General features: G+C 27.6%; 2 protein-coding genes and 1 pseudogene across 2 annotated transcripts; all 3 read left to right on the top strand.

The window, feature by feature from the left end:
• The first annotated feature begins 1,862 nt into the window (after positions 1 to 1,862).
• LOC114171928 lies at positions 1,863 to 3,719 on the top strand (annotated as a pseudogene).
• Positions 3,720 to 5,892: 2,173 nt separating this feature from the next.
• LOC114171927 (sugar transport protein 1-like) lies at positions 5,893 to 7,764 on the top strand. Its single transcript, XM_028056701.1, has 4 exons — positions 5,893 to 6,028; positions 6,160 to 6,485; positions 6,591 to 7,220; positions 7,321 to 7,764. The coding sequence occupies exons 1-4, from the start codon at positions 5,893 to 5,895 to the stop codon at positions 7,762 to 7,764; spliced, it is 1,536 nt and encodes a 511-aa protein (XP_027912502.1).
• A 2,177-nt stretch (positions 7,765 to 9,941) lies between these two features.
• Positions 9,942 to 11,799, top strand: LOC114171926 (sugar transport protein 1-like). The gene is made up of 4 exons (XM_028056700.1): positions 9,942 to 10,077; positions 10,195 to 10,520; positions 10,626 to 11,255; positions 11,356 to 11,799. The coding sequence occupies exons 1-4, from the start codon at positions 9,942 to 9,944 to the stop codon at positions 11,797 to 11,799; spliced, it is 1,536 nt and encodes a 511-aa protein (XP_027912501.1).
• Positions 11,800 to 12,040: the final 241 nt, after the last annotated feature.

Here is a 12,040-nt window from a genome sequence, read left to right as displayed (position 1 = left end):
GTCATATTAGTGGTGTTTGTAGTTAAAAAGTTTTGTAGATTTTTAGCAAAACTTCAAACGGCCATAACTTTTGCTCTGGTTATCGAAACAGGACAAATTTATATCAATTTGGGGTAGAATTTAATAACATTATTTTAGTCCAACATAAGATTTCATATTAGTGGTGTTTTAGAAAAGTTTGTAGATTTTAAATTGCTTATCAAATTAAAAACAAAATAACTTTTTATCAAATTAGATTTTTTTTGAATACTACTGTTTATCTTCTAGAATAATATAATTTAGTAATATTTTATTTACCTTTATTTTTATAACACAAGATTTCAATTAAAAAACTTTTAAATTTTATAAAATTAAATATAAAAAGATATTTTTCTTTAGTTTTCAATTTAAAATATTTTGAAAATATTTCAATATCTTTATTTTTTTTCTCATTTTTTTAATTTAATTCAATTAATATAATACTTTAATGTAATTATTTATTTGGAAACTTCGTTTCATTAATCTTTTTCTTACCTTCTTCCTGTCAGTAAAAGATTTCAACTAAAAAAAATTTAAAATTTCATTAAATTAAATAAAAGGGCAACCTTTTATTTTTCTTAGTCAAAAATATTTATCTATTTATAAATATTTCTCAATTTTTTCAATACAAATATACTACAAGTTTTTTAATTAATTATATATTTTATTCTTTAGAAAACCATATTTTACTAATTTCTTATTAATTTTTTTTATATCACAATATTGGAATTAAAAACTTTAAAATTTTATCAAATTAAATAAAAAAAATTATTTGGTTTTGAATTAAAATGTTTTGAAAATATTCATGCATTTTTTTAATTTATTTTGACATATTTTTAATATAATTTTATTATAAGATTTTATTTAATTCTATTATCTTTATCTTTTAGAAAAGATTATTTGAATGATATTTTCCTTATCTTCTTCCTTGTAGTACAATATTTCAATTAGAAAACTTAAAATGTTATCAAATTAAATAAAAAATAATAATCTTTTCTATTTTTAATTTAAATGCTTTTTAAATATGTATTTATGGTTGAATATTTCTCGATGTTTCGATATATTTATATTTTTTTATTTTTTAGACAATGATAATTTTACTAATTTTCATGATCTTATTTTTTTATTATGTTAGATTTCAATTATGAAACTAAAAAAATTATCAAAACAATTAAAAAAGATACTTTTTATTTATTTTGAATTTAAAATACTTTGAAAATGCTTATGTATTTTTTTATTTTTTTCCTCATTTTTAATATAATTCTATTATAAGATTTTTAAATTTTCTATTTTTTTAATATTTCTCCCTTAAGATTTTTAGAAAACTTGATGTTATTAATATTTTTTCTTATCTTCTTTCTATATCACAAGATTCAATTAAACAATTTAAAATTTTATCCAATAAAATAAAAAAGTAACTTTTTTATTTTATTTTTTAGTTTAAATATTGATCTATTTTAAATATTTCTCATTTTTTAAATATAATTATACTATAAGATTTTTAGTTAATTCTATTTCTTTTAATTTTAGAAAATGATACTTTTAGTAATATTTTATTAACTTTTTTTTTTTCTATGGCACAAGATTTCAATTGAAAATCATTTAAAACTTATCAAATTATGTTTTTAAGATAAAAGATTTTATTTTTCTTTCAAGATATAACAAGTTATTCTTTTAAAGATGTAAAAGATAAAAGATATAACTAGAAGATAAAATTCAATCAATGCAATGCAATAACGTCACTCTATAAATTAAGGTAACATTGGAGCATTGATACATTGAAGTTTTTTTTTTCTCTTCTCAATTTTACTTGAGTTGAAGTTTTCAATTCTCGGTCATTCAAAATGCCGGGAGCTTTCATCTCAAGTGGCCCTTCAGAATCAAAGAACTATCCAGGAAAACTTACTGTTCGGGTGTTCGTAGCATGCTTCGTAGCTGCATTTGGAGGATTGATATTTGGCTACGACCTTGGCATATCTGGTATACATTTTCATATATATATATATTATATATATATATATATATATATATTATTTGGAACATGTTTTTTCTTACATCTTATCATTATAGTTTTGGTTACAAAAGAGATAAATATGTGTAGGTGGTGTGACTTCTATGGATCCGTTTCTGAAGAAATTCTTTCCTGAAGTGTATGCAAAGGAGAACAATATAAAGCCCTCTGATAACCAATACTGCAAATTCGATAGCCAAACATTAACGTTGTTTACATCATCTTTGTATTTGGCTGCACTTGTTGCCTCGGTGTTAGCATCCACTGTGACTCGACTCACCGGAAGGCGAGCTATCATGTTTTGTGGCGGTCTGCTCTTTCTTGCTGGTGCTCTATTGAATGGCTTCGCTCAACATGTTTGGATGCTCATTGTTGGTCGCATTCTACTTGGCTTCGGATTGGATGCGCCAATCAGGTTATAAACATACATATTTGTTATATTCTCTTTGAAAAGAAAAACATTCCTTATATTTCGTATTATGGTACATAAAATGCTAACGCAATAAAGTTGTGTGGACAGTCTGTGCCAATCTATATGTCTGAGGTTGCTCCCTACAAGTACCGAGGAGCACTTAATATGATGTTCCAATTGGCAATCACTATTGGTATCTTTGTTGCCAATGTTCTTAACTACATTTTTGCCAAATGGAGAATGGGGAAGGATGGCGGTATAGCTTGGGTTGTGCAATAGTTCCTGCTATCATGATCATGTTTGGTGCAATCATTCTTCCAGATTCACCGAGTTCCTTAATTGAACGTGGTCTTGATGAGAAGGCCAAGAAGGAACTTATCAAAATTCGAGGAACCACGGACATTGATCAAGAGTTTGAGGATCTTATGGCAGCGAGTGAATCCTCCAAAGCAGTGAAACACCCTTGGGTCTCTTTGTTGAAGAGACAATATAGACCTCAACTCGCGTTTGCCATAGCCATTCCCTTCTTCCAACAACTCACTGGCATGAACGTGATAATGTTTTATGCTCCTATTTTGTTTAAAACCATTGGTTTTGGAGCCACTGCTTCTCTCATGTCGGCCATGATCATCGGCGCTTGCAACGCAATTGCCACTCTAGTCTCCATATTCACTGTTGACAAGTTCGGGAGACGTACCCTTTTCTTAGAAGGAGGGGCACAAATGCTTATCTGTCAGGTACATTTTCTTTTTCCGACATAATCTTTGTGAAAATCTTCAAACTCTTTTTATTGATATATTATAATTAATATTGTATTTTTATTTGGTTTGGTGTAGATTCTGATAGCTATGGCGATTGGACTCAAATTTGGAATTGATGGAAACCCAGGAGTGTTGCCAAGTGGTATGCTATCATGGTTGTGTGCGGCATATGTATCTACGTTGCAGGATTTGCATGGTCTTGGGGTCCTTTAGGGTGGTTGGTTCCGAGTGAAATTTTTCCGCTTGAGGTGCGATCAGCTGCACAAAGTGTTAATGTTTCTGTTAACATGATCTTTACCTTTGTCATTGCACAAATTTTCACCACAATGCTCTGTCACATGAATTTGGACTCTTCATGTTCTTTGCATGCTTTGTCTTTGCGATGACAATATTCATCTTCAAACTTCTACCTGAGACTAAAGGGGTTCCCATCGAAGAAATGCACATTGTATGGCAGAGTCATCCCTACTGGAAAAAGTTTGTTACTCCAAACGCTTCTCCAGAATCCGTGTGTTAGAGGATGAACAATTGGTTATGGTTTTTTGTATTAAGACCATTGGTAGTAGATTTTTTATTTTTTTATTTTTGGTTTGATATTCTCAATTTCTTCCATGTAAGGGCTACCAATAATAGTACATTAATATTATTTTCTATGTTTAACATTTTATGAATAAGTTTTATATATTATGATTAGCACAACCATTATTATAATAATATTTTATTCTATAATATTTTCTTAATTATCAATAAAATTACAAATTATTTTCAAGTAATAAAAATAAAATTTAAATGAAATGATACAACCATTGTAGTGTTGTGTTTCAGTGAGTGTGTGTTGCTGTTAGAGTCATATTAGTGGTGTTTGTAGTTAAAAAGTTTTGTAGATTTTTAGCAAAACTTCAAACGGCCATAACTTTTGCTCTGGTTATCGAAACAGGACAAATTTTATATCAATTTGGGGTAGAATTTAATAACATTATTTTAGTCCAACATAAGATTTCAATTAGAAAATTTAAATTTTATCAAATTAAATAAAAAAATAACTTTTTGATTAGATTTTTATTTAATACTACTGTTTATCTTCTAGAATAATATAATTTAGTAATATTTTATTTACCTTTATTTTTATAACACAAGATTTCAATTAAAAAACTTTTAAATTTTATAAAATTAAATATAAAAAGATATTTTTCTTTAGTTTTCAATTTAAAATATTTTGAAAATATTTCAATATCTTTATTTTTTTTCTCATTTTTTTAATTTAATTCAATTAATATAATACTTTAATGTAATTTATTTATTTGGAAACTTCGTTTCATTAATCTTTTTCTTACCTTCTTCCTGTAGTAAAAGATTTCAACTAAAAAAATTTAAAATTTCATTAAATTAAATAAAAGGGCAACCTTTTATTTTTCTTAGTCAAAAATATTTATCTATTTATAAATATTTCTCAATTTTTTCAATACAAATATACTACAAGTTTTTTAATTAATTATATATTTTATTCTTTAGAAAACCATATTTTACTAATTTCTTATTAATTTTTTTTATATCACAATATTGGAATTAAAAAACTTTAAAATTTTATCAAATTAAATAAAAAAAAATTATTTGGTTTTGAATTTAAAATGTTTTGAAAATATTCATGCATTTTTTTAATTTATTTTGACATATTTTTAATATAATTTTATTATAAGATTTTTATTTAATTCTATTATCTTTATCTTTTAGAAAAGATTATTTGAATGATATTTTCCTTATCTTCTTCCTTGTAGTACAATATTTCAATTAGAAAACTTAAAATGTTATCAAATTAAATAAAAAATAATAATCTTTTCTATTTTTAATTTAAAATGCTTTTTAAATATGTATTTATGGTTGAATATTTCTCGATGTTTCGATATATTTATATTTTTTTATTTTTTAGACAATGATAATTTTACTAATATTTCATGATCTTATTTTTTTATTATGTTAGATTTCAATTATGAAACTAAAAAAAATTATCAAAACAATTAAAAAAGATACTTTTTATTTATTTTGAATTTAAAATACTTTGAAAATGCTTATGTATTTTTTTATTTTTTTCTCATTTTTTAATATAATTCTATTATAAGATTTTTAAATTTTCTATTTTTTTAATATTTCTCCCTTAAGATTTTTAGAAAACTTGATGTTATTAATATTTTTCTTATCTTCTTTCTATATCACAAGATTTCAATTAAAACAATTTAAAATTTTATCCAATAAAATAAAAAAGTAACTTTTTTATTTTATTTTTTAGTTTAAAATATTGATCTATTTTTAAATATTTCTCATTTTTTAAATATAATTATACTATAAGATTTTTAGTTAATTCTATTTCTTTTAATTTTAGAAAATGATACTTTAGTAATATTTTATTAACTTTTTTTTTTCTATGGCACAAGATTTCAATTGAAAATCATTTAAAACTTATCAAATTATGTTTTTAAGATAAAAGATTTTATTTTTCTTTCAAGATATAACAAGTTATTCTTTTAAAGATGTAAAAAGATAAAAGATATAACTAGAAGATAAAATTCAATCAATGCAATGCAATAACGTCACTCTATAAATTAAGGTAACATTGGAGCATTGATACATTGAAGTTTTTTTTTTCTCTTCTCAATTTTACTTGAGTTGAAGTTTTCAATTCTCGGTCATTCAAAATGCCGGGAGCTTTCATCTCAAGTGGCCCTTCAGAATCAAAGAACTATCCAGGAAAACTTACTGTTCGGGTGTTCGTAGCATGCTTCGTAGCTGCATTTGGAGGATTGATATTTGGCTACGACCTTGGCATATCTGGTATACATTTTCATATATATATATATATATATATATATATATATATATATATATATATATATATTTTGGAACATGTTTTTCTTACATCTTATCATTATAGTTTTGGTTACAAAAGAGATAAATATGTGTAGGTGGTGTGACTTCTATGGATCCGTTTCTGAAGAAATTCTTTCCTGAAGTGTATGCAAAGGAGAACAATATAAAGCCCTCTGATAACCAATACTGCAAATTCGATAGCCAAACATTAACGTTGTTTACATCATCTTTGTATTTGGCTGCACTTGTTGCCTCGGTGTTAGCATCCACTGTGACTCGACTCACCGGAAGGCGAGCTATCATGTTTTGTGGCGGTCTGCTCTTTCTTGCTGGTGCTCTATTGAATGGCTTCGCTCAACATGTTTGGATGCTCATTGTTGGTCGCATTCTACTTGGCTTCGGAATTGGATGCGCCAATCAGGTTATAAACATACATATTTGTTATATTCTCTTTGAAAAGAAAAACATTCCTTATATTTCGTATTATGGTACATAAAATGCTAACGCAATAAAGTTGTGTGGACAGTCTGTGCCAATCTATATGTCTGAGGTTGCTCCCTACAAGTACCGAGGAGCACTTAATATGATGTTCCAATTGGCAATCACTATTGGTATCTTTGTTGCCAATGTTCTTAACTACATTTTTGCCAAAATGGAGAATGGGGAAGGATGGCGGTATAGCTTGGGTTGTGCAATAGTTCCTGCTATCATGATCATGTTTGGTGCAATCATTCTTCCAGATTCACCGAGTTCCTTAATTGAACGTGGTCTTGATGAGAAGGCCAAGAAGGAACTTATCAAAATTCGAGGAACCACGGACATTGATCAAGAGTTTGAGGATCTTATGGCAGCGAGTGAATCCTCCAAAGCAGTGAAACACCCTTGGGTCTCTTTGTTGAAGAGACAATATAGACCTCAACTCGCGTTTGCCATAGCCATTCCCTTCTTCCAACAACTCACTGGCATGAACGTGATAATGTTTTATGCTCCTATTTTGTTTAAAACCATTGGTTTTGGAGCCACTGCTTCTCTCATGTCGGCCATGATCATCGGCGCTTGCAACGCAATTGCCACTCTAGTCTCCATATTCACTGTTGACAAGTTCGGGAGACGTACCCTTTTCTTAGAAGGAGGGGCACAAATGCTTATCTGTCAGGTAACATTTTCTTTTTCCGACATAATCTTTGTGAAAATCTTCAAACTCTTTTTATTGATATATTATAATTAATATTGTATTTTTATTTGGTTTGGTGTAGATTCTGATAGCTATGGCGATTGGACTCAAATTTGGAATTGATGGAAACCCAGGAGTGTTGCCAAAGTGGTATGCTATCATGGTTGTGTGCGGCATATGTATCTACGTTGCAGGATTTGCATGGTCTTGGGGTCCTTTAGGGTGGTTGGTTCCGAGTGAAATTTTTCCGCTTGAGGTGCGATCAGCTGCACAAAGTGTTAATGTTTCTGTTAACATGATCTTTACCTTTGTCATTGCACAAATTTTCACCACAATGCTCTGTCACATGAAATTTGGACTCTTCATGTTCTTTGCATGCTTTGTCTTTGCGATGACAATATTCATCTTCAAACTTCTACCTGAGACTAAAGGGGTTCCCATCGAAGAAATGCACATTGTATGGCAGAGTCATCCCTACTGGAAAAAGTTTGTTACTCCAAACGCTTCTCCAGAATCCGTGTGTTAGAGGATGAACAATTGGTTATGGTTTTTTGTATTAAGACCATTGGTAGTAGATTTTTTATTTTTTTATTTTTGGTTTGATATTCTCAATTTCTTCCATGTAAGGGCTACCAATAATAGTACATTAATATTATTTTCTATGTTTAACATTTTATGAATAAGTTTTATATATTATGATTAGCACAACCATTATTATAATAATATTTTATTCTATAATATTTTCTTAATTATCAATAAAATTACAAATTATTTTCAAGTAATAAAAAATAAAAATTTAAATGAAATGATACAACCATTGTAGTGTTTGTGTTTCAGTGAGTGTGTGTTGCTGTTAGAGTCATATTAGTGGTGTTTGTAGTTAAAAAGTTTTGTAGATTTTTAGCAAAACTTCAAACGGCCATAACTTTTGCTCTGGTTATCGAAACAGGACAAATTTTATATCAATTTGGGGTAGAATTTAATAACATTATTTTAGTCCAACATAAGATTTCAATTAGAAAATTTAAATTTTATCAAATTAAATAAAAAAATAACTTTTTGATTAGATTTTTATTTAATACTACTGTTTATCTTCTAGAATAATATAATTTAGTAATATTTTATTTACCTTTATTTTTATAACACAAGATTTCAATTAAAAAACTTTTAAATTTTATAAAATTAAATATAAAAAGATATTTTTCTTTAGTTTTCAATTTAAAATATTTTGAAAATATTTCAATATCTTTATTTTTTTTCTCATTTTTTTAATTTAATTCAATTAATATAATACTTTAATGTAATTTATTTATTTGGAAACTTCGTTTCATTAATCTTTTTCTTACCTTCTTCCTGTAGTAAAAGATTTCAACTAAAAAAATTTAAAATTTCATTAAATTAAATAAAAGGGCAACCTTTTATTTTTCTTAGTCAAAAATATTTATCTATTTATAAATATTTCTCAATTTTTTCAATACAAATATACTACAAGTTTTTTAATTAATTATATATTTTATTCTTTAGAAAACCATATTTTACTAATTTCTTATTAATTTTTTTTATATCACAATATTGGAATTAAAAAACTTTAAAATTTTATCAAATTAAATAAAAAAAAATTATTTGGTTTTGAATTTAAAATGTTTTGAAAATATTCATGCATTTTTTTAATTTATTTTGACATATTTTTAATATAATTTTATTATAAGATTTTTATTTAATTCTATTATCTTTATCTTTTAGAAAAGATTATTTGAATGATATTTTCCTTATCTTCTTCCTTGTAGTACAATATTTCAATTAGAAAACTTAAAATGTTATCAAATTAAATAAAAAATAATAATCTTTTCTATTTTTAATTTAAAATGCTTTTTAAATATGTATTTATGGTTGAATATTTCTCGATGTTTCGATATATTTATATTTTTTTATTTTTTAGACAATGATAATTTTACTAATATTTCATGATCTTATTTTTTTATTATGTTAGATTTCAATTATGAAACTAAAAAAAATTATCAAAACAATTAAAAAAGATACTTTTTATTTATTTTGAATTTAAAATACTTTGAAAATGCTTATGTATTTTTTTATTTTTTTCTCATTTTTTAATATAATTCTATTATAAGATTTTTAAATTTTCTATTTTTTTAATATTTCTCCCTTAAGATTTTTAGAAAACTTGATGTTATTAATATTTTTTCTTATCTTCTTTCTATATCACAAGATTTCAATTAAAACAATTTAAAATTTTATCCAATAAAATAAAAAAGTAACTTTTTTATTTTATTTTTTAGTTTAAAATATTGATCTATTTTTAAATATTTCTCATTTTTTAAATATAATTATACTATAAGATTTTTAGTTAATTCTATTTCTTTTAATTTTAGAAAATGATACTTTAGTAATATTTTATTAACTTTTTTTTTTCTATGGCACAAGATTTCAATTGAAAATCATTTAAAACTTATCAAATTATGTTTTTAAGATAAAAGATTTTATTTTTCTTTCAAGATATAACAAGTTATTCTTTTAAAGATGTAAAAAGATAAAAGATATAACTAGAAGATAAAATTCAATCAATGCAATGCAATAACGTCACTCTATAAATTAAGGTAACATTGGAGCATTGATACATTGAAGTTTTTTTTTTCTCTTCTCAATTTTACTTGAGTTGAAGTTTTCAATTCTCGGTCATTCAAAATGCCGGGAGCTTTCATCTCAAGTGGCCCTTCAGAATCAAAGAACTATCCAGGAAAACTTACTGTTCGGGTGTTCGTAGCATGCTTCGTAGCTGCATTTGGAGGATTGATATTTGGCTACGACCTTGGCATATCTGGTATACATTTTCATATATATATATATATATATATATATATATATATATATTTTGGAACATGTTTTTCTTACATCTTATCATTATAGTTTTGGTTACAAAAGAGATAAATATGTGTAGGTGGTGTGACTTCTATGGATCCGTTTCTGAAGAAATTCTTTCCTGAAGTGTATGCAAAGGAGAACAATATAAAGCCCTCTGATAACCAATACTGCAAATTCGATAGCCAAACATTAACGTTGTTTACATCATCTTTGTATTTGGCTGCACTTGTTGCCTCGGTGTTAGCATCCACTGTGACTCGACTCACCGGAAGGCGAGCTATCATGTTTTGTGGCGGTCTGCTCTTTCTTGCTGGTGCTCTATTGAATGGCTTCGCTCAACATGTTTGGATGCTCATTGTTGGTCGCATTCTACTTGGCTTCGGAATTGGATGCGCCAATCAGGTTATAAACATACATATTTGTTATATTCTCTTTGAAAAGAAAAACATTCCTTATATTTCGTATTATGGTACATAAAATGCTAACGCAATAAAGTTGTGTGGACAGTCTGTGCCAATCTATATGTCTGAGGTTGCTCCCTACAAGTACCGAGGAGCACTTAATATGATGTTCCAATTGGCAATCACTATTGGTATCTTTGTTGCCAATGTTCTTAACTACATTTTTGCCAAAATGGAGAATGGGGAAGGATGGCGGTATAGCTTGGGTTGTGCAATAGTTCCTGCTATCATGATCATGTTTGGTGCAATCATTCTTCCAGATTCACCGAGTTCCTTAATTGAACGTGGTCTTGATGAGAAGGCCAAGAAGGAACTTATCAAAATTCGAGGAACCACGGACATTGATCAAGAGTTTGAGGATCTTATGGCAGCGAGTGAATCCTCCAAAGCAGTGAAACACCCTTGGGTCTCTTTGTTGAAGAGACAATATAGACCTCAACTCGCGTTTGCCATAGCCATTCCCTTCTTCCAACAACTCACTGGCATGAACGTGATAATGTTTTATGCTCCTATTTTGTTTAAAACCATTGGTTTTGGAGCCACTGCTTCTCTCATGTCGGCCATGATCATCGGCGCTTGCAACGCAATTGCCACTCTAGTCTCCATATTCACTGTTGACAAGTTCGGGAGACGTACCCTTTTCTTAGAAGGAGGGGCACAAATGCTTATCTGTCAGGTAACATTTTCTTTTTCCGACATAATCTTTGTGAAAATCTTCAAACTCTTTTTATTGATATATTATAATTAATATTGTATTTTTATTTGGTTTGGTGTAGATTCTGATAGCTATGGCGATTGGACTCAAATTTGGAATTGATGGAAACCCAGGAGTGTTGCCAAAGTGGTATGCTATCATGGTTGTGTGCGGCATATGTATCTACGTTGCAGGATTTGCATGGTCTTGGGGTCCTTTAGGGTGGTTGGTTCCGAGTGAAATTTTTCCGCTTGAGGTGCGATCAGCTGCACAAAGTGTTAATGTTTCTGTTAACATGATCTTTACCTTTGTCATTGCACAAATTTTCACCACAATGCTCTGTCACATGAAATTTGGACTCTTCATGTTCTTTGCATGCTTTGTCTTTGCGATGACAATATTCATCTTCAAACTTCTACCTGAGACTAAAGGGGTTCCCATCGAAGAAATGCACATTGTATGGCAGAGTCATCCCTACTGGAAAAAGTTTGTTACTCCAAACGCTTCTCCAGAATCCGTGTGTTAGAGGATGAACAATTGGTTATGGTTTTTTGTATTAAGACCATTGGTAGTAGATTTTTTATTTTTTTATTTTTGGTTTGATATTCTCAATTTCTTCCATGTAAGGGCTACCAATAATAGTACATTAATATTATTTTCTATGTTTAACATTTTATGAATAAGTTTTATATATTATGATTAGCACAACCATTATTATAATAATATTTTATTCTATAATATTTTCTTAATTATCAATAAAATTACAA

The sequence above is a fragment of the Vigna unguiculata genome, unplaced genomic scaffold, assembly GCF_004118075.2.
Source record: "Vigna unguiculata cultivar IT97K-499-35 unplaced genomic scaffold, ASM411807v1 contig_419, whole genome shotgun sequence".
NCBI classification, from domain to species: Eukaryota; Viridiplantae; Streptophyta; class Magnoliopsida; order Fabales; family Fabaceae; genus Vigna; species Vigna unguiculata.
The sequence above is the reverse complement of the archived record's forward strand: the minus strand, read 5'-3'. Positions and strand labels throughout refer to the sequence as shown.